General features: G+C 38.7%; 1 protein-coding gene across 1 annotated transcript in view; it reads right to left on the reverse strand.

The window, feature by feature from the left end:
• The window catches only part of UQCRC2 (ubiquinol-cytochrome c reductase core protein 2), a 31,420-nt gene that overhangs the window by 295 nt on the left and 6,820 nt on the right, over nt 1-24,305 (reverse strand). The window contains exons 7-13 of the mRNA XM_082858180.1: nt 23,099-23,196; nt 13,617-13,674; nt 9,086-9,181; nt 8,582-8,781; nt 5,714-5,794; nt 3,372-3,448; nt 1,148-1,301 (exon numbers count right to left, since the gene is read on the reverse strand). Of these exons, the coding sequence (XP_082714306.1) occupies nt 1,148-1,301; nt 3,372-3,448; nt 5,714-5,794; nt 8,582-8,781; nt 9,086-9,181; nt 13,617-13,674; nt 23,099-23,196 (764 nt within the window). The remainder of the gene's footprint in view (nt 1-1,147; nt 1,302-3,371; nt 3,449-5,713; nt 5,795-8,581; nt 8,782-9,085; nt 9,182-13,616; nt 13,675-23,098; nt 23,197-24,305) is intronic.

Below are 24,305 nucleotides of genomic sequence, written 5' to 3' on the forward strand. Positions count from 1 at the left end.
CAGAAAGTTAATAGAAATAAGCAAGTAGATAAACTTGTTCCTTTGAGTATTTCATCCTACGTGTGACTGAGCAAGTGTGGTGCTCTAAATAGGAGCGTAGCTGTTAAAGAGGGAAAAGGAAAACCCTTCTGACGTTGCAAAACAGGGCAGAGTCTCCTTGAGCAGAGCTGTACTTCCCTGCTTTGGTATTGCAATGGCAAATAGTCTGAGTCAATAAAAATAAACTGATTGTTAACTTAAAAGTTACACTTTATATCCTAGTATTCCTTATGCCGCTACTTTGAGTCCAAAGGCTGGTTGTTTAGGTTAAGTGCAATACCACGAGGAGCAGTCCCACATTATCTCAGGTCAGCTTTTTTAATAGACAGTGTTGCAGGCAGCTGGGTTGGACTCACATGATAGTATGGTATATAAGATGAGAACAGCCATTTGGAAGAGTATGTAATGATGAACTTATGGTTCAAGTGAAATCAAGTCAGGGCTGCTATCTTAAAATAGCCTGCTTCTTTTTTCTATCCCCAAGGGGAGACCCCTTGGTGAGAAGATGGTTAAGACCTCGACCATGGAAGGGGAGTTGGCATTTTTAATACAGAAAGGACTGATTTTGGGTTCATTCTGTAGTTCATGTACTTGTTAGGCATAGCAGGGAATACAAAGAGGTATAAGACATAGTCCTTGCCCTCAAAACAACTCAATTTTATAGGAAACAATATATGTGAAAAAAAAAAATAGAGCAGGGGCAGGAGAAGGTCTTATGTTGAGAAGACTAAAGAAAATCTTGAGATGGTAGATTGCGAAAGACTGGCAGGATAGAGTTTATTTCTTAGGAGTGAGGAGGAAAATACCAAACTTGACAATTAGGTTGAATCATATGAAACTGCCAATATTTGACTCTTCTTGACCTTTAAGAATTTAAAATGGTTTAACCTAATGGTAATTTAGTTGCATGAGGAAGATACATCACCCTGAGTTGACAAGGAAGCTATCTGCAGATATGGGGATGAGCCCTTCTGCCTCCACACCAGGTACATAAGCACCAAACACCACGAGAACAGCATATACAACCCAAGGAAGGTTACGCATTCCTTCTGAAACTGGATCATTAAGGACAAGTTATTTGATGTTAAATAAATTTTCATTTGCTTACATTTATGACATCAGCGTCAGCTACCGAGTCAATCTGCTGAAGGACTGTGGATGGCGGCACATATGAACCAGCAACTAGAGCCTGGGACCCAACTTCATCCAGGAAACCCTCAGAAGACTCCACTGACATTAGGTACCCCGCTTTCAGCTTGTTCCTGTCCAATAAAAGGTGTGCAACTAAGGCAGATGCCAGTTTTACAGAGCAAGGCAAAGTATGTTCCCACACCCTTAAACATGTTTGGGTAAATATACAGACTAACTAACAGCTTTGAAATCTTACAGTGCTAAAGGTCTCCATTCTATTTCTTCAATTCACCAACTATTTTAGATACATTTTTGGTGATGGTTTTAGGTATCTCTATTAAAGAACATCCCTATGTGGGCTCTTCTCACTGTCCCTTTAGCAGAATGCTGTGTGCTGATAATATAACTTCCCTTAACCCCACCCATAGTCCATTTGTGTGCTGGGATTTGTCTCACTGAGGGTGGGGCAAGTGGGGAAGGACAGTATAGGTCTTATAAGTCCCTGTAGCTTAAATATGGGCACAAAAACATCAATTTGAAATAAAACAAAATCCAATTCATACTTATCCCAGGAAGAAATTATGTTCAATAAGGCACTTGAGTTATTTAACTCAAACTAATCTCCTTGGCACTCTGTAGCAAGACTTCCATTTAAACATAATTACAATTTAATGTAGCAATTTTACCACACTGTCCACTTAATTGAAAAAAGATTTTACCTGCAATAAACTTTACCAAGTGATTATTAGTTTGTCCCTTCAGCAATGACACCTCACCTTCTCTTTTTCACTATAGGAGTAAGAACCTTACAAAAAAAGTATCAACTCCATCAAAATGGCAGAAAATAAATATATCTTGACATTAACAACCAAAATTCCATTTTCTAAATGTTGCTGTACCTGATAAGAACTGTGCCACACTTACTAAGAAAATACATTTTCTTAAATAAATTAGATTTGAAACAGATTTCTCCTAAGCTTATCCATTGTTTCAATTTATTATAAGGTTTGTTTCTGATGCAATCATGCAGAGCTGCATCCTATCGATCCTTGGTTCCATGTATACAATATTTAATAAATTGTGTTGTACTTATTTGAGAGATGCACTTCTTAGTGTGTTCAGTATAACAAAAGTAATAATACTAATGAGAACAGAAATGGTAAAAGACTGTTCCCTCCTGGGTTGTAATTCACCCTGTCATATTTCCTTGTGGGCAATACTAAATGATCATAGAGGCCTCCGGAGTTTTAGGATTCACATTCTGAATTGTCCTAAATGGATGGAGTCAAATTTAAATGTTTTAAACTCCTGTATGAAAATGCAAGCTGATTTCCAACTCTGTCCAAAGTCTGTCTCTTTTAGAGAAACTCCCAGAGCTACTGAGTTAAGAGGAGTTGTTAGCACTTTCAATGTGGGAATTTAAAAATCACCAAATAGGAGACAGATATTGCAATCTTTTAATCAGATATATTTTTTGGTCTATCAAATCAGTAAAGAGGAAAAAGTTGCCAATGGTTATGGTAGAACAGGCACTCTCATATATACTGACAATGTGCTTATCAACTGATAAAACCTTTCAACATTGTGACTCCAAAATATAAAAATAAAAATATTACATAAACACAAACGTATATTTTAATGCACAGCCTTTCATTATAATGTTTATAACTCTTGGCCCAGTTGCGAATCTATATCAAGAAAGTAATATGAAATACAAAAATGTTTTAAAACCCAAAGATATCCTTTATAGTTTATAATTTCAAACTGCCAACTTGTTGAAAATGTCCAATAAGTATATTTTGACACACCAATTAAAACTGTTTATGACAAATTTTTAGTAATAAAAATAAATGGAATAAATGCAAACAGCATTATAATGTTAAAAAAAGAGAAGAATCATTGGTAGGGAATGAAAAATAATTTTTGTCTTTGTAATTTTCAATTTCTACAATAAACACTAATAAGTATTATTTATTAACAAGTATATATACAATATTAACAATTATGTTTAAAAATGGTCAAGAAAATAATCAAAATGTTAACAATTATATCTCTAGGGGGTAGGAGTATATTTCCCTTTCCTTTTAAATACTTTTCTGTGCCTTTCAATCCTTTTTGTGTATTTATTACAATAGTGTTGTAACTAGAAAAAATACAACTTTCAAATAATTGAAACATGAAACATTAATATTGAAACTTACTTGGCAACTTGGACATCTGTATTAGAAAGGTTTCCTTGAGCAACTGTTTTTACTTGGTTATAGGCAGCCTTGATAACCTAGGATAGACAAGTAAAAGCTGGTCATCTTTGATCAGTGCCAAAGTCTGCTGCAGGGGCTTCTCTGGTGGCGCAGTGGTTGAGAGTCCACCTGCCGATGCAGGGGACACGGGTTCGTGCCCCGGTCCGGGAAGATCCCACATGCCGCAGAGCGGCTGGGCCCGTGAGCCGTGGCCGCTGAGCCTGCGTGTCCGGAGCCTGTGCTCCGCAGCAGGAGGGGCCACAACAGTGAGAGGCCTGCGTATCGCAAAAAACCAAAACAAAACAAACAAAGAAACAAACAAAAAACAAAGTCTGCTGCAGCATTCAAATGCTCCTCTACTGAGGCAAAAACAAAAGATGGAAGGTTAGTTCCAGAGAAACAGTATAGTGTCCATTTGGAATTCTTAATTCACTACGTGCTGCTTACTCTTCCAATGTTCCATAAAGCAGCTGTTTGTACAATATCCAAGTGGCCAAGTTTCTTAACAAACGTTAAGTGGCAGAGGGCAGAGGACGGCAGTAGGGTTTAGGAAAAGAAAACTCAGGGATTTATAATTGCCTACAAAGAATAAGCACCTCAAAATTTTCCCAAGACTCTCAAAGTATCATGTAATTAATACTATCTCTTACTATTCACTAAGAAAAAAGTAGTAATCCATACATATCCAATCTGAAAAGCCTGTCCATACCTGGAGTGCTAGAGTCATGAAGGAATCAACTTCTAGTGATGTGGGTGGGTACTTGGTAAATATATGTTGAATAAATAAATTAATAATAAACCTGGCCCATGATTTTCTCCCTCCCAACCCTGGCACCATTCTGGGTCTGCTACTTACTGTTCTTTCTAATCACCTAAACTCTAGGACCTTCATTTCCCCTCCAGGTGAGCTACCCATTTCCATAGCCATACCCCAGACATGCACATAACCTAGATCTGACCTACCTCTGAAATCCTCAATTCCAAGACCTCTGGCCTAAGTCTTTAATCACACTATCCTTATCTTCCATTTTATCAACATCTCTAGGTCCTTGATTTGCCCACTTTCAACCTATCAGGTCCCCCTGGCTTCACTTCTTTAGCCTAAATCCATGAATCATCTCTTCAATCACTCTTGCCAGTGCTTCCAACTTCCTGCCATCTTTTCATACTTCTGACCTGCCTACTTTGCAAGATTCCAGCCTGGGATCAACCCTACTGCCTGCCTCCTCCATTTCTGCATTAGGCTAGACGTCTGGCTGTACTATGCATTTGTGGTCACTTATCTCATGGAGACATCTGTACTGCTGTTATGCTCATTCTGTGTGCATCTAGCCACTCATCTGTCCCAAACCTCATTACTTTCTTTAAACTCTCCTCCCTTCTCTTATTCTCAAAACATGACTTAGCCTCCTACCTTAACAGGGATGTACTTCCTCATCTTCCCGACATCCTCTTCTCCCATCAGCCTTTGTGTCCAAGGCTAAAATGTCCGATTGTACTTTGGATCCTGCTTGCTCTTGCTTTTTCAGACTTGATCCATCTATAATTTATCTCCTATATTCGCTCCAATTTTCTTTCCTTTCAGTGTGAATGTCTCTTCCTACTTAATCTCTCAGTGGAAACTCTCCTAAAACTACCACCCACCTCAAGTCTAAGCTCCACTTGCCTGCACCAACTTTGTATTTCTTTCTTCCCATTCATTCCTTAATATTATAAATTTTAGTTCACTTCCAATACTCTGATAAAAACTGATAGTATCACCAATATTATCCTAGTTTGCTAAAACTACCAGACCTGTCTGTGGTAACTAAATGGATGTTAATCCAGAGTATATCGAAACAGTGTTAACCATTCTCTCTTTCCTGGCCTCCAAACGTGCCAGTTTCTCTTCTTTTTCTTTCTGTTTCTTTTTGGCCATTTTCCTTAGCTCGACCTTCAGTTTTCTTCTCCTCCAACCTTTCACGTGTAACCCTGACTTCAACACACTCTTTATAATGATGACTCCCAGTATACATCTTGGCCTTGACCTCAACTGAGGTCTTCATTTAGATATCCCAGAGACAACTCAATGCCACATGCCCACACAGAACGAAAATACCAAGGAAACATTTCCTCCCTCTTTTCTGGAAGCATCAGTATATGCGTTTTTCATTTCTAACTTTCCTCCACAGCAGATAACACTTTAATGATAATACACTATACAGAACTCTGATAAATCATGGCATTCAAACATTCTATGTTCTTACTAAAAATATGTTAATGGGGGAAAACATCTTGTGAGAATTGATGAGTTTGCAACTTACATCTCCAGCAGCTGCAGCCTGTGAGATAGTGTAAATCCCAAAGAGTCCAGAATCTGAGTAACTGGCATTAAAAGCGGAAACCTGAAAATACAATGAAACTTTACTGTATGTCATTCTACCAGGTAAAACAGGGCACAATTTCCCTAAGGCCGTCTAGACAAAAACGTATACCTTCACAGTATAAGCAAAGACATGGATTAATATTTCACTTAAATGGTTCTATTAAGGACTGAAGTGTTCTATATACAGGTTACCTCTTTCACAACTGTAATGTTTTAGCTTTTCTCATTTAACTCTTTCTAAAATGATGGCTCACTTTCCTTGATATTTTCTAACCTTTTGATGATTAAAAGTTAAGGCAAACATTAACTTGTGAACATTACTACTGTAGATTCAGTACAGCTGAGTGGTATAAATCATGGGCTTTGGCCTTAGATAAACCTGCTTTCTTCCCTCTGCTGTTGGTGGTGACTTCCTTTTCACCAATTCGCTTTCACTTCTCCTATAGACTAAAATCAAAGGGTTAGGAAAAAAATTTCTGCTTAGTATCTATTATTCAGATGTCCAAGGGAGCAAGAAGTTTAGCCTCTGGAAAACGGGTATTTCTGTCTGTAGTCTGAGTAGAGTGTTAAGTTCCTTAAGGTGGACATGACACCCTAGTAAAGTGCTTTTCAGTGTTTATGTGGACCGTTTGCATAAGGATCACTTGAGTTGTTATTAAAAATGTAGACTTTCAGGTTCCTACGACAGATCTACTCACTCAGATCACTAAAGATGCAGTCTGGGATTCCGAATTTTAAACTAGTGTTCCAGATGAAGTTTGAAAACCATTGGTTTGGCCCATACGAAGCATACAAAGATATGCACTTCAATCACCTGAAGTTTAATTACAATTCTGAGACTAACTAGTCATCCTCCAAATTTCTGGCCAAATTCTGAAGTAGGAATTTATATTAATTTTTTTTTTGGTGGATTTATCTTTTAAATTTATTTATTTATTTATTTATGGCTGCAATGGGTCTTCATTGCTGCACGCGGGTTTCCTCTAGTTGCGGAGAGCGGGGGCTGCTCTTTGTTGTGGTGCCTGGGCTTCTAATTGCGGTGGCTTCTCTTGTTGTGGAGCATGGGCTCTAGGTGCACGGGCTTCAGTAGTTGTGGTGTGCAGGCTCAGTAGTTGTGGTGCATGGGCCTAGTTGCTCCGCAGCATGTGGGATTTTCCCGGACCAGGGCTTGAACCCATGTCCCCTGCATTGGCAGGCGGATTGTTAACCACTGCGCCACCAGGGAATTTCCCAGGAATTTCTATTATATTATGTCACTGGATTAGATTAAACTCCAACTACCCAAAGCATCATTAACATTCAATGGTGAAGAGTAAAGCATGAAGAAAAGAAAACAGAGTAGACCATGAACCAGGAGAAAGAAAATCTGGAGGATATCTAATTAAGGACTAGGACTAATTTAAGATAACGGTTTTTGGGAATTCCCTGGTGGTCCAGTGGGTAAGACTCTGAGCTGCAGGGAGCCTGGGTTCGATCCCTGGTCGGGAAACTAGATCCCATGTGCATGCCGCAACTAAGAAGCCCACACGCTGCAACTAAGAAGCCCGCATGCTGCAACTAAAAGATCCCGCATGCTACAACTAAACATGCCGCAATGAAGATCCCACGTGCCACAACTAAGACCCAGTGCAGCCAAAATAAATAAACTTAAAAAAAAAAAAAATAAGATAATGGTTTTCAAACTGTGCTCCAGGGAACTCTAAGGTTCTGTACAGAAGATTCCAAGGGTTTCACTGTCAAGTAAGCCTTCTAAACTTCTTTAAAAGCAAGAACTTTTGTGTTGGGCATTGCAATTGGGGAATGGCACTGATGAAAAAGGCTCCTCTGCTAAAAAAAAAAAAAAGTCTGACACTACCACTAAAGTATTAAACAGAGGAATAAAAAGAGAAGATGACTGATTTTAATTTTCACCATTAAGTGTCAAATGGCCAAAGACTCAGAGGCATAAACCTACCTGTGCCATGTACTATTGCTGAAATTATGAACGATACTTAATCCTACAATTTAGTACATTTGTTACTTTTTAAAGATATAATTGAAGGTCACATGGGGCATTACATTGGGCAAACTACCGTCACTCATTAAATATTTTGCCGGTTGACATTTTACATTCTCGATTTGAGTATCATTATTTTGAAAGCTTTAGCACTTTCCTCACTGTCATAAAAAGGTGTCTTCTAAGGCAACATAACTTTTGGTTATGGTTAAATGTCATTTTTTTCTTTTAACTTAATCACAAGCTGGAGGAGCAGGTCTGTAAGTAATTTCTTGCTGTTTATCTTGTACACTTGGTTGGAAAACATGAAGGGCAGTGAAATTCAGGAAGTAGCCACAAGAATAGAAGGGGACAGAAGAAATCAGAAAAAATGACTAATTAGAATCTAGGGGAATGTTTAATATCTAAAACTTTATTCTAAAGGGAACTGAAGTGTGAATTTCTGACTTTTTAAGCATTCAATTCTTCCTTTTATATTAGAATAACAGCAAGTTTTTGATAGACCCACTAAGGTACTAAAATTAAGCCTGGCTGTCTCTTCAATTTTACAAAGATTTTCTTTGTGTTCATCTTATTTTTTTTTTTTTTTGGCCACACCGCGTGGCATGTGGGATCTTAGTTCCCTGGCCAGGGATAGAACCCGTGCCACCTGCAGTGGAAGCGCGCTGAGTCTTAACCACTGGACCACCAGAGAAGTCCCTCATCTTAAATTTTAAAAGCAGATTAACATTAAGAGCAAGTTATCAGGACTACATCGTAAACACTGATCCTGTGAAAACAAAAGGAGAGATATCGACTGTTCAGACTCACATCAAATGGCTGGTGAATTCCCTTGGCAACAGCTTGGTATAGAGAGCTGGTGGCATTGCTGCCCCTCTTAACATGTGGTCCAGCACCGAGGACATGCTGGAGAACACTAAACGCATTTGCTTCTGCACTTCCTGCAGCAGCACTTTCTGCTACAAGAGCAGCATGGACGAGACTGTCTCCATTCTGTTCTCGAATTTCACCTGGGGCCAGGTAAGGCAAGAGCGAAGAAAGTGGCTTTTGGTTTTATTCTTCAGTATTCTTTACAACACAGTATTAACCCATTAAGATTAAGCTTTTCCCTAGCCTGGTGCTCTCCTTGCTATCCTGCCCTTCCCCCAACACATACACAAACATGTTTAATACATAACACTCAAGCAATCTAATTCTTTCTTTCCACATTGATACTATTTGGTAGTAAATAATCAGGCCTATTATACTCCAATATGCTACTGGGGGGAGAGGCGGCACCCTGGTAAATTAACCTTAACGGAACAAAACGCTCACCTCCGCGGTACTTGGTCTTTGCACCAGATAAACCAAGCCCACCCCTCATGTTGAGAAACTGTTCAGCAACTTGCTTTAGAACAGGATGACTCACACCTATTTCAAAAGAAATAAAAACAAACTAGAACCAGAATTTCTAGAACACAATTGTAAAACACTATTTTAAAAATACATCATTATACAATTCAAATATTACAGAAATAAACAGTAAAGAAAATAACAGCCTCCCATAATGCCACTCTTCCAGACATATGCATTTACAGCTTTACTATATATTCATCTAGAACTTTTTCTATGCAAATATTATCCTTTTTATTTTTAAAATGGTGTCATTCTATTGATATTGTTTCTAACTTGTCTTTTGTAATTTACATCTAAGTGAATGGACTACACCAAACATTTAATGGTTATAAAGAATTTTATTATATGGATATACCATCATTTATTTAATCAATCTCTTCTTGAGGGACATTAGTATGCTTCTAATAGTTGGCTATTAAAACAATATGGCAATGTGCATCAAAAGACATTTTCAAAAGAGTGAAAAGATAATCCACAAAATGGGAAAAAATCTGGTAAGGATTAGTATCCAGAATATATAATGAACTCTTATAACTCAACAATTAAAAAAAACAAACAACCCAATTAAAAAATGGGCAAGGGACTTGAATAAGCATTTCTCCAAATAAGATATATAGATGGCCAAAAAGCACAAAAAAATATGTTCAATGTTATCAATCACTACGGAAATGCATATCAAAACCACAATGAGACACTACTTCACATCCATTAGGATGGCCATAATCAAAGACAGATAATAAGTGTTGATAAGGATGTGGAGAAATTGGAACCCTTGTGCACTGCTGAAGGAATGTAAAATGGTTCAACTGCTTTGGAAAACAGTCTGGCAGTTCTTCAAATGGATAAACAGAGAGATACCCTACCCTGGCAATTCTACTCCTAGGTATACACCCAAAACAATGAAAAAGATGTTTTGTTAAAAAACTTATATATGAATGTTTATATTCATAAAAGCCAAAACATTCAGGAACAACCCAAATGTCCAGCTAATGAATGAATAACAAAATGTGGTAATGAAATATATTTTTCAGCCAGAAAAGGGAATGGAACATTGGTACATGTTACAATATGGATGGACTTTGAAAACATTATGCTAAGTGACTAAGTGAAAGAAGCCAGTTACAAAGACTATTATTGTATAATTCCCTTTATATGAAATGTCCAGAATAGTCAGCTCTATACAGACAGAAAGGAGATTAATGGTTGCCAGAGGCAAGGAGGAGGTGGAACGAGGAGTGACTGCTAATGAGTATGGGGTTTCTTTTGGGGATGGTGAAAATGTTCTGGAATTAGATAGTGGCAATAGTTGCACAACTCTGTGAGTATACTAAAAACCACAAACTGTACACTTTAAAAGGGTAAATTTTATGGCATGTGAATTATACCTCAATTAAGCTGTTATTTATAAAACAAATGAATAAAAACCCAAATTGCAAATAATATTCTCACGCGACTATTTTGTAAACTTGACCAAATGTTTTGGCAGGGTAAATTCTTAAAAGTAAATGCTGGGCCTAAGAGTATAAACAATTACAATTTTAATATATTAAAATAGACCTCCAGGGACTTCCCTGGTAGCACAGTGGTTAAGAATCCACCTGCTGGGCTTCCCTGGTGGCGCAGCAGTTGAGAGTCCGCCTGCCGATGCAGGGGATGTGGGTTCGTGTCCCAGTCCGGGAAGATCCCACATGCCGCGGAGTGGCTGGGACCGTGAGCCATGGCCATTGAGCCTGCGTGTCCGGAGCCTGTGCTCGGCAATGGGAGAGGCCACAACAGTGAGAGGCCCGAGTACCGCAAAAACAAACAAACAAAAAGAATCCACCTGCTGATGCAGGAGACACGGGTTCAATCCCTGGTCCGGGAAGATCCCACATGACGCAGGGCAACAACTACTAAGCCCGTGCGCCACAAAAGAGCCTGTGCTGTAGAGGCCGTGAGCCACAACTACTGAGGCCACGTGCTTCAACTACTGAAGCCCGCACGCCTAGAGCCTGTGCTACGCAATGAGAGAAGCCACCGCAATGAGAAGCCCGCGCACCACAATGAAGAGTAGCTCCCACTCGCCACAACTAGAGAAAGCCCGTGTGCAGCAACAAAGACCCAACGCAGCCAAAAAAAAAAAAAAAAAAAAAAAAAAAAGTCCTCTAAAAATGTACCATTTTGGGGCTTCCCTGGTGGCGCAGTGGTTGTGAGTCCGCCTGCCGATGCAGGGGACACGGGTTCGTGCCCCGGTCTGGGAGGATCCCACATGCCGCGGAGTGGCTGGGCCCGTGAGACATGGCCACTGAGCCTGCGCATCCGGAGCCTGTGCTCCGCAACGGGAGAGGCCACAACAGTGAGAGGCCCGCATACCGCAAAAAAAAAAGTACCATTTTACACTCCCACCAATAATTTTTGAGAGTGCCTATTTCTCCATACCATGGTTAATACTGGGCAGTGTCAATCTTTTAATTTTTGTCAATTTCACAGATAAAAAAACTTTTAGTTATCTTTTACAATAATTGGCCCGCCCCCCAACACACACACACTTTCCCCACGAATTGGTTCATGCCCTTTGTCTATTTTTCTACTAAATTGTACTTAAAACAAAGCAAAACAAAAACAAAACCTCTTTGTAAAAGCTCTTTGCTTAGAGAAATCTGCCCTTTGTCGTAGGTTTTGCAAATACTGTAATGAATTTGAAAGCCAGTGCTTTAAAAAGTTAAATGCTGGATTCTGCTTAAAAATAAAAAAGACTATTTTTTTTTTTTTAGAGTTGTGGAGGATTTATTTATATGCTATAAAACTGTGTTGGGGAAGTTGTATCTTTTTAAATTTTTATTGACATATAATTGATACAATGTGTTAATTTCCACTATAAAGTGACTCAGTTATACATATATATATTTTTTTTCATTATGGTTTATCACAGGATATTGAATATAGTTCTCTGTGCTATACAGTGGGACCTTGTTGTTTATCATTCTACATATAATAGTTTGCACCTACTAATCCCAAACTCCCAATCCTTCCCTCCCCCAGCCCCCTCCCCCTTGGCAACCACAAGTCTGTTCTCTGCGTGAGTCTGTTTCTATTTCATAGATAAGTTCATTTGTGTCATATTTTAGATTCTATGTATAAGTGATATATGGTATTTGTCTTTCTCTTTCTGACTTACTTCGCTTAGTGTGATAATCTCTATGTCCATCCATGTTGCTGCAAATGGCATTATTGCATTCTTTTTAATGGCTGAGTAATATTCTATTGTATATATGTACCACACCTTCTTTATCCATTCATCTGTCAATGGACATTTAGGTTGTTTCCATGAAAGACTAGCTATTAAAATCCTATCACATACTGACTTTCTTTTTTTTTTTTTTCTTTTTCTTTTGCGGTACGCAGGCCTCTCACTGTTGTGGCCTCTCCCATTGCAGAGCACAGGCTCTGGACGCGCAGGTTCAGCGGCCATGGCTCACGGGCCCAGCTGCTCTGCGGCATGTGGGATCTTCCCGGACCGGGGCACGAACCTGCATCCCTTGTATCGGCAGGCAGACTCTCAACCACTGCGCCACCAGGGAAGCCCCACATACTGACTTTCTGACATAAACAGAGGATAAGTTCTGAAATTTTGTGTTCACATAATTATAGCTTAAAGAACTACTCTTTTTTTTAATGACTCACATTGAGACAGTGAAAAAATACTTTTATTCATAACTATAAGTGCAACATTTAACAGTAGCACACCTTAGAGTTTCTCTTTTTTCAATTAACCACTTTCTAGAATGCGACAGAACAACATAATGGAGAATTGTATAATCAGAATTTAAGAAAATACCCAAGTGAGTATATTATAAATTGAGGCTGGTTACCTATATAGCGACAGAATTACAATGTACTGGAAAGGTGTCCCATCCCCTGCCACACCAAATTATAAAGGAAAAGTCAGCAGCCTCAGTGAATTTTCTGACTATCTACCACTTTCTCTGGGAGCCAAGAACCATGGAACTGTAAATTATCTAAATATCGCTCTATATATAACTATAAAAGATGTATATATACATAGTTACGTATGATAGTACCTGATTTTTCAGAGTTTCAAGGATAATTCTACCTCCTCATTGAATAAGTCAGTCACATGTTTCACTATCTGCCAAGTCATACTTCTTTTTTTTAACTGAAGATTTACAATGTTGTGTTAGTTTCTGGTATACAGCAAAGTGATTCAGTTATAAATATTCTTTTCCATTATGGTTTATTACAGGATATTGAATATAGTTTCCTGTACAATAGGATCTTGTTGTTTATCCATTCTATATATAACAGTTTATATCTGCTATTCCCAAACTTCCAATCCAACCCTCCCCTGTCGCCCTCCCCGTTGGCAACCAAAAGTCTGTTTTCTATGTCTGTGACTTAAAAAACTACTCTTAAAAGAAGCAAACTGACATGCAGGCAATTCCCAACTTACCAAGTCCAATCAAAGCCATTCTTGCACTTGTAAAATGATTCTGTACATAGTCATGTAACTGAGGAAGTAAAAACATTTATTAGGTTATATTGGTATAAATATAAAAAGCTATAAAAACGTGAAACCGCAGTTCAGCAGAAGATAAATACTCAGGCTTAAAAGCTGCTATAATGAACTATAAAGGACTACTTAGTACTGAATGAAACTGAGCTTTCAAAAACCATTGCTTAAAAAGAACTAGAACTTAATGTGGTGATGGTTATGTAACTCAGTGAATATAATAAAAACCACTGAATTGTGCATTTTAAATGCGTGAACTGTATGGTATGTGAATTACATCTCAATGAAGCTGTTAATGGAAAAAATCAGAATTAAAAATTAGAGCACACCTTGGCTTGAACTTGAAGATATGGGACTAAGTATGATTTTTATTATAATGTGATTTAAGTAGTACATCAGGTTTCTTTTGTCTTTATACAGGTAGTAATAAAGCACTGTTATTAACATTCTATAGTAGGGCTAATAGAGTTATATCACTATACCCCTATTGTGCATCTTTGAAGGTTTTTTTGCTCTGAGGTTACTGTCTATACCAGGGTTTCCAACCTGGATGATTACAGAATTATATGGGGAGCTTAAAAAACAAAAACAATGTCTCCCCACCCCATCCTATTCCTGTGCCCACTGTATAGACTGATATAGTAGATTCAATGTGAGATCTTGGAATCTTTATTTAAAACAAACCACCCACCTATCTAATCAACCACCAGGTGATCTGAGGATCAGCGAGACTTGACAATCACTGGTTTATACTATCACTTTAGACCTAATATTCAAAAGTAGGGCTAAAACATGCATTCTAAACAGGCACACTATTGCTCCCACGGGAGTGAAATTTAGGTTTTTGGGGTAAGAAAAAAACCTTATTCCTTTATATATAAACTACAAATATACATACAGTACATAAACAGATATACAGTATATCCATGGCATTAAGTAAGAAGTAAGTCAGAAAAACAAATACCGTATGCTAACACATATATACGGAATCTAAGAAAAAAAAAAAAGGTCATGAAGAACCTAGGGATAAGATGGGAATAAAGACACAGACCTACTAGAGAATGGACTTGAAGATATGGGGAGGGGGAAGGGTAAGCTGGGACAAATTGAGAGAGTGGCATGGACATATATACACTACCAAACGTAAAATAGATAGCTAGTGGGAAGCAGCCGTATAGCACAGGGAGATAAGCTCGGTGCTTTGTGACCACCTAGAGGGGTGGGATAGGGAGGGTGGGAGGGAGGGAGATGAAAGAGGGAAGAGATATGGAAACATATGTATATGTATAACTGGTTCACTTTGTTATGAAGCAGAAACTAACACACAATTGTAAAGCAATTATACTCCAATAAAGATGTTAAAAAAAAATTCATGAGGGGTGGGTATTGGTTGAAAAGGCTCCTTGGCTAATGTTGAGAACTGTGAAGCTAAGGTAATAAAACTAAACTTTTATTCAATTTATCAGAATTTGTGCCCTAAAATGAATGGTGTCTCCATCTATGGAGCCACCTTGGAAAGTCATATTCTTTTTTTTTAATGTTGATGTTTTTCCATTGAATGCTGCCTTTGCTCAAATTATTCTAGCAACCATTTCTTTAGAATTTCCTTTAGCCTAGGGATACATTTAAAAAATGCTAATAACTTTGAGATAACCATGGTTAACATCTTGGTATTTGTCTATGATGCAAACACCTTATTTTTTTAAAAATGGGACCCCTTGGTACATCCTATTCATAAATTACCTTTCCTTTACTTGAAAATAAGCTATGAAAACTTCATTATCAATTAATATTTTTGAATGGTTGAATAGTATTCCATTCTACAGATATTTAATATATTATTTAACTAGTTCTCTAATGTTGGATATTTGATTTGTTTCTTCTAATTTTTCACAATTACAAACAATGCCACAATAGACATCCTTGTAGGTAAATGTTTTGTTATGTGCATCCTTTTAGCTACCTCAATAATATATCTTCAATAATATATCTTCACAAGGGTGAATTTGATTTCTGAAAAACTTCAAAAACTTACTACAGGCCAGTCTTATGAAAAATGTTGGCTGTTCCAAGTTGGATGATATCAGTTATAATTTTGTTTAACAGTACCATATGAATGGTAGGCATTAAATTGATAACTGGATAGTTTTCTTAACCAGGAGATAAGTCAAAAGAGGAAAGGGATACAAAATTCAGTTTTCTGTAGTGGATAACCAGAAATGAGAATAAAAGCCTAATTTCTGAGTCATATATACTTTGAAAGTGTTGATAATTCCCAGTTTTTCTCTTAATGTCTCTTGGTAAAAAGTTTTTTTGGGGGTGGGTGAGGGGTAGGAGTGGAAATTAAGATTGTATACACATACCTACACTTGCAAATTTAATGCTCAATGTTTCACACTTTGGAAACAAAGTTCTAAGATATATACATGGCTGTGACATACGACAAATGTGCACTGCCAGCAAAGTGAGGCAGGTGTGCTGGAGAAGGTAAATGAGCTGGTGAGCCGGCTGATGACAGAACGGGAGGCAAGAAAGTGGGGTTCATTTCTACCTATGTATTCAGAGTGGTTAAAGGAAGACTTTTAGTCACAAGATTATGGTATTTAAACACTTACATACTGTTTAAAAGATAGATATACATAGACAAGGGTCTAGAAGAAAAATACACCTAGGTGCTAACAATGAGTGACTTTAGGTGTGTGAGATATCTTTTGTCCCCCTTTATTTTCTGAAATTTCTGTAAGGAACATGTCCATTTTGTAATAAAAACTTTTTTAGTTGAAAGATACACAAAAATTGTTCAGATGGAATTTTAGTTAAAAAGCAAGCTGCTGGATAGGAAATTCCCTGGCTGTCCAATGGTTAGAACTCTGCTCTTCCACTGCAGGGGGCACCAGTTCAGTCACTGGTAGGGGAACTAGGACCCCACAAGCTGCATGGCATGGACAAAAAAAAAAAAAAAAAAGCAAGCTGATGGAAAAAAAGCAAGCTAGAAAATTTCTTAGATTAGAAGATACGGGCTTCCCTGGTGGTGCAGTGGTTGAGAGTCCGCCTGCCAATGCAGGGGACATGGGTTCGTGCCCCGGTCCCACATGCTGCGGAGCAGCTGGGCCCGTGAGCCATGGCTGCTGGGCCTGCGCTCCGCAACGGGAGGGGCCACAGCAGTGAGAGGCCCGCGTACCGGGGAAAAAAAAAAAATTAGATGATACAAAAAACTAGCAAACGAAACTGAAGTGGTAGATGAACATTCAATTTAATGTGAAAATAAGCACATTTTAAAATGTAATGTGTTGGAGCCTGAACCAAGATGGCAGAGTAGAAGGACGTGCTCTCACTCCCTCTTGTGAGAACACCAGAATCACAACTAGCTGCTGGACAAACATCGACCGGAAGACACTGGAACTCACCAAAAAATATACCCCACATCCAAAGACAAAGGAGAAGCCACAATGAGATGGTAGGAGGGGTGCAATCACAGCAAAATCTAATCCCACAACTGCTGGGTGGGTTACTCACAGACTGGAGAACACTTATATCACAGAAGTCCACCCACTGGAGTAAAGGTTCTGAGCCCCACGTCAGGCTTCCCAAACTAGAGGTCCGGCAACGGGAGGAGGAATTCCTAGAGAATCAGACTTTGAAACCTAGTGGGATTTGATTGCAGGACTTCAACAAGACTGGGGGAAACAGAGACTCCACTATTGGAGGGCATACACAAAGTAGTGTGTGCACTGGGACCCAGGGGAAGGAGCAGTGACACCAGGGGAGACTGAACCAGACCTGCATGCTAGTGTTGGAGGGTCTCCTGCAGAGGTGGGGTGTAGCTGTGGCTCACAGTGAGGACAAGGACACTGGCAGCAGAAGTTCTGGGAAGTACACCTTGGCGTGAGCCCTCTCAGAGTCCGCCACTAGCCCCACCAAAGAGCCCAGGTAGGCTCCAGTGTTGGGTTCCCTCAGGCCAAGCAACCAACAGGGAGGGAACCCAGCCCCACGCATCAGCAGTCACGTGGATTAAAGTTTTACTGAGCTCTGCCCACCAGAGCAACAGTCAGCTCTACCCACCACCAGTCCCTCCCATCAGGAAACCTGCACAAGCCTCTTAGATAGCCTCATCCACCAGAGGGCAGACAGCAGAAGCAAGAAGAACTACAATCCTGCAACCTGTGGAACAAAAACCACATTCATAGAAAGACAAAATGAAAAGGCAGAGGGCTATGTACCAGATGAAGGAACAAGATAAAACCCAAGAAAAACAACTAAATGAAGTGCAGATAGGCAATCTTCCAGAAAAAGAATTCAGAATATGATAGTGAAGATGATCCAGGACCTCGGAAAAAGAATGGAGGCAAAGATCGAGAAGATACGAGAAATGTTTAACAAAGACCTAGAAGACTTAAAGAACAAACAGAGATGAACAATACAATAACTGAAAAGAAAAATACACTAGAAGGAAACAATAGCAGAATAACTGAGGCAGAAGAACGGATAAGTGGCCTGGAAGACAGAATGGTGGAATTCACTGCTGCGGAACAGAATAAAGAAAAAAGAATGAAAAGAAATGAAGACAGCGTAAGAGACCTCTGGGACAACATTAAACGCAACAACATTCACATTATAGGGGTCCCAGAAGGAGAAGAGAGAGAGAAAGGACCAGAGAAAATATTTGCAGAGATTATAGTCAAAAACTTCCCTAACATGGGATAGGAAATAGCCACCCAAGTCCAGGAAGTGCAGAGAGTACCATACAGGATAAACCCAAGCAGAAACACGCCGAGACACATAGTAATCAAGTTGGCAAAAATTAAAGACAAATTATTGAAAGCAACAAGGGAAAAATGACAAATAACATACAAGGGAACTCCCATAAGGTTAACAGCTGATTTCTCAGCAGAAACTCTACAAGCCAGAAGGGAGTGCCATGATATACTTAAAGTGATGAAAGGGAAGAACCTACAACCAAGATTACTATACCCAGCAAGGATCTCATTCAGGTTTGATGAAGGAATCAAAAGCTTTACAGACAAGCAAAAGCTAAGAGAATTCAGCACCACCAAACCAGCTCTACAACAAATGCTAAAGGAACTTCTCTAACTGGGAAACACAAGAGAAGAAAAGGACCTACAAAAACAAACCCAAAACATTTAAGAAAATGGTCATAGGAACATACATATTGATAATTACTTTAAATGTGAATGGATTAAATGCTCCAAGCAAAAGACACAGGCTTGCAGAATGGATACAAAAACAAGACCCATATATATGCTGTCTACAAGAGACCCACTTCAGACCTAGGGACACATACAGACTGAAAGTGAGGGGATAGAAAAAGATATTTCATGCAAATGGAAATCAAAAGAAAGCTGCAGTAGCAATACTCGTATCAGATAAAATAGACTTTAAAATAAAGAATGTTACAAGACACAAGGAAGGACACTACATAATGATAAAGGGATCAATCCAAGAAGAAGATAAAACAATTATAAATATATATGCACCCAACATAGGAGCACCTCAATACATAAGGCAACTGCTAACAGCTGTAAAAGGAAATCGACAGTGACACAATAATAGTGTAGGACTTTAACACCTCACTTACACCAATGGACAGATCATCCAAAATGAAAATAAATAAGGAAACAGAAGCTTTAAATGACACAGTAGACCAGATAGATTTAATTGATATTTACAGAACATTCCAACAAAAAACAGCAGATTACACTTCCTTCTCAAGTGCACACGGAACACTCTCCAGGATAGATCACATCTTGGGTCACAAATCAAGCTTCAGTAAATTTAAGAAAATTGAAATCATATCAAGCATCTTTTCTGACCACAATGCTATGAGTTTAGAAATGAATTACAGGGGAAAAAAATGTAAAAAACAGAAACACATGGAGGTTAAACACTACGTTACTAAATAACCAAGAGATCAATGAAGAAATCAAAGAGGAAATCAAAAAATACCTAGAGACAAATGACAATGAAAACATGACAATCCAAAACCTATGGGATGCAGCAAAAGCAGTTCTAAGAGGGAAGTTTATAGCTATACAAGCCTATCTCAAGAAACAAGAAAAATCTCAAATAAACAATCTAACCTTACACCTAAAAGAACTAGAGAAAGAAGAACAAACAAAATCCAAAGTTAGCAGAAGGAAAGAAATCATAAAGACCAGAGCAGAAATAAATGAAATAGAAACAAAGAAAACAATAGCAAAGATCAATAAGATTAAAAGCCGGTTCTTTGAGAAGATAAACAAAATTGATAAACCATTAGCCAGACTCATCGAGAAAAAGAGGGCGAGGACTCAAATCAATAAAATTAGAAATGAAAAAGGAGAAGTTACAACAGACGCCACAGAAACACAAAGCATCCTAACAGACTACTACAGCCAACTCTATGCCATTAAAATGGACAACCTGGAAGAAATGGGCAAATTCTTAGAAAGGTATAACCTTCCAACACTGAACTAGGAAGAAACAGAAAATCTGAACAAACCAATCACAAGTAATGAAATTGAAACTGTGATTAAAAATCTTCCAACAAACAGAAGTCCAAGACCAGATGGCTTCACAGGTGAATTCTATCAAACATTTAGAGAAGAGCTAACACCCATCCTTCTCAAACTCTTCCAAAAAATTGCAGAGGAAGGAACACTCCCAAACTCATTCTATGAGGCCACCATCACCCTGATTCCAAAACCAGGCAAAGACACTACAAAAAAAAGAAAATTACAGACCAATATCACTGATGAATATAGATGCAAAAATCCTCAACAAAATACTAGCAAACAGAATCCAACAACACATTAAAAGGATCATACATCATGATCAAGTGGGATTTGTCCCAGGGATGCAAGGATTCTTCAATATACGCAAATCAATCAATGTGATACACCATGTTAACAAACTGAACAATAAAAACCACGTATCATCTCAATAGACGCAGTAAAAGCTTTTGACTAAATTCAACACCCAGTTATGATAAAAACTCTCCAGAAAGTGGGCATAGAGGGAACCTAACTCAACATAATAAAGGCCATATACGACAAACCCACAGCAAACATCATTCTCAATGGTGAAAAACTGAAAGCATTTCCTCTAAGATCGGGAACAAGACAAGGATGTCCACTCTCGCCACTATTATTCAACAGTTTTGGAAGTCCTAGCCATGGCAATCAGAGAAGAAAAAGAAATAAAAGGAATACAAATTGGTAAAGAAGAAGTACAACTGTCACTTTTTGTAGATGATATGATACTATACATAGAGAATCCTGAAGATTTCACCAGAAAACTGCAAGAGCTAATGAATGAATTTAGTAAAGTCGCAGGATACAAAATTAATGCACAGAAATCTCTTGCAGTCCTATACACTAATGATGAAAAATCTGAAAGAGAAATTAAGGAAACACTCCCATTCACCACTGCAACAAAAAGAATAAAATACCGAGGAATAAACCTACCTAAGGAGGTGAAAGACCTATACTCAGAAAACTATAAAACACTGATGAAAGAAATCAAAGATAACACAAACAGATGGAGAGATATACTATGTTTTCGGATTGGAAGAATCAACACTGTGAAAATGACAATACTACCCAAAGCAATCTACAGATTCAATGCAATCCCTATCAAATTACCAATGGCATTTTTTTTTTTTTTGCGGTACGCGGGTCTCTCACTGCTGTGGCCTCTCCTGTTGCAGAGCACAGGCTCCGGACACACAGGCTCAGTGGCCATAGCTCACGGGCCCAGCCGCTCCGCGGCATGTGGGATTTTCCTGGACCAGGGCACGAACCCGTGTCCCCTGCATCGGCAGGCGGACTCTCAACCACTGCACCACCAGGGAAGCCCACCAATGGCATTTTTTACAGCACTAGAACAAAATATCTTAAATTTGAATGGAGACACAAAAGACCCTGAATAGCAAAGGCAATCTTGAGGGAAAAAAACAGAGCTGGAGGAATCAGACTCCCTGACTTCAGACTATACTACAAAGCTACAGCAATCAAGACAATGTGGTCCTGACAAAAAACAGAAATATAGATCAAAGGAACAGGATAGAAAGCCCAGAGATAAACCCACACACCTATGGTCAACTAATCTTTAACAAAGGAGGCCAGGATATACAATGGAGAAAAGACAGTCTCTTCAATAAGTGGTCCTGGGAAAACTGGACCGCTACATGTAAAAGAATGAAATTAGAACACTCCCTAACACCATACACAAAAAGAAACTCAAAATGTATTAGAGACCTAATGTAAGACCGGACACTAAAAAACTCTTAGGGGAAAACATACACAGAACACTCTTTGACATAAATCACAGCAAGATTTTTTTTGATCCACCTCCTAGAGTAATGGAAATAAAAACAAAAATAAACAAATGGGACCGAATGAAACTTAAAAGCTCTTGCACAGCAAAGGAAACCATAAACAAGACGAAAAGACAACCGTCAGAATGGGAGAAAATATTTGCAAACGAATCAATGGACAAAGGATTAATCTCCAAAATATACAAACAGCTCATGCAGCTCAATATTAAAAAAACAAACAACAACCCAATCCAAAAATGGGCAGAAGACCTAAATAGACATTTCTCCAAAGACATGTAGATGGCCAAGAAGCACATGAAAAGATGCTCAACATCACTAATTATTAGAGAAATGCAAATCAAAACTACAATGAGGTTATCACCTCACACCAGTTAGAATGGTCATCATCAGAAAATCTACAAACAACAAATGCTGGAGAGGGTGTGGAGAAAAGGGAACCCTCTTGCACTGTTGGTGGGAATGTAAACTGATACAGCCACTATGGAGAACAGTATGAAGGTTCCTTAAAAAACTAAAAACAGAATTACCATATGATCCAGCAATCCCACTACTGGGCATATACCCAGATAAAACCACAATTCTAAAAGAAACGTGCACCCCAATGTTCACTGCAGCACTATTTACAATAGCCAGGTCATGGAAGCAACCTAAATGCCCATCGACAGAAGAATGGACAAAGAAGTTGTGGTACATATATACAATGGAATATTACTCAGCCATAAAAAGGAACGAAATTGGGTCATTTGTTGAGATGTGGATGGATCTAGAGACCGTCATACAGAGTGCAGTAAGTCAGAAAGAGAAAAACAAATATCACATATTAATGCATATATGTGGAACCTAGAAAAATGGTACAGATGAACCGGTTTGCAGGGCAGAAATTGAGACACAGATGTAGAGAACAAACGTATGGACACCAAGGGGGGAAAGCCACGGTGGGGGTGGTGGTGGTGGTGAGCTGAATTGGGCGATTGTGATTGACATGTATACACTGATGTGTATAAAACTGATGACTAATAAGAACCTGCTGTATAAAAAAATAAATAAAATTAAATTTAAAAAAAAATGTAATGTGTTTTATCAGTACCTCATCTGGTGTCACTTTTCCAATCCTATAATCAGGACAATATAAGGAATTAGCCAAGGCATTTCGGTAAGCTGCAGCATGCAAATTTTCAATGACGTCTGTAAAATAAGTAAAGCAGCAGTTACAGAAGTGTGATTTAAATAAAGACAACACGACGTTTAGAGCCTAGAAAGCAACTAAACTACACAACGTTGGTCATCAAATTCAAGTATTAAGAGGACTGAAAATATAATTTCATTTAACCTCTAACAACTGTTAAAATTCTGCCACTCGAATGTGCTGAGAAAAATAAGAGTTTCTATGATAGCAGCTTCTAAATGTCAGAGTCCACCTAAACTCTTCTCTAACTTTAATCGACCTGGTATCATCTGGAAACCATATATGGATTTTAGATTCAGAAGTCTGAATCTAATTACAGTTCTGCCACTGATTTGCCATGTGACCTTGATTAAGTCATCTAATCTGAATTTTGCTTACTTCTAGGTTCCCTCTCGAGGTAACAAGGGAGTCGTCAGGGTAAGAGGAGATATGAAAGTATCAGTGTTAGGTCATATTACTAGCTTACAGGGGTCAAATGCTACTGCCAAATTGTACACCTCCCTGGCACTGTTCCTACTTTCCTGGTTCAGTGCCTTTGCTTGAGGTATGTCTCTTTTATTTGCTTATTATTTGGGTGTCCCTCCACGCCAGGCACTGTGCTGGAAACACAGAGAGCAGTAAGACACATGTGTGCCCTCAAAATGTTGAGGGGGAAAAACTGTAAAATAAAGTATTACGGGTGTGATGTTAGTAGTATATCAAAAGTGCAGCGGGGGCACTAGGGAAGGGCAGGGGAATTGGAAAGGAGTAGTAAAAGTAAAATCTGGGATGAGTCTTACAGAATGAGTAGGTGTTTCCCAGGTGAATGATCTGGGAACAGCATTTGAGGCAGAGGACACAGACAAAAGCATAAAGTATGACAACAGTCTGATTCAAAGGGGAATTGCAGCTAGGAGAGCAAGAAACAAGGGAGGGAGGCAGGGGACAGATCATTAGAGTTACCATATATGCTAAGTTAAAGAGCTTGCCTTTAAAGGATTTTCACTGGATTTTCATGTCAGAAGGATCACTGTAATGGCAATGTAAAATGTACATTGCCATTGGTGGAAGATGTACACCTGGGGGCAGAGACACAAGCCAGGAGACTACAATAACTGTCCAGGCAGAA

This window comes from Leucopleurus acutus (genome assembly GCF_964270905.1).
Source record: "Leucopleurus acutus genome assembly, chromosome: 16".
Taxonomy (NCBI): Eukaryota; Metazoa; Chordata; class Mammalia; order Artiodactyla; family Delphinidae; genus Leucopleurus; species Leucopleurus acutus.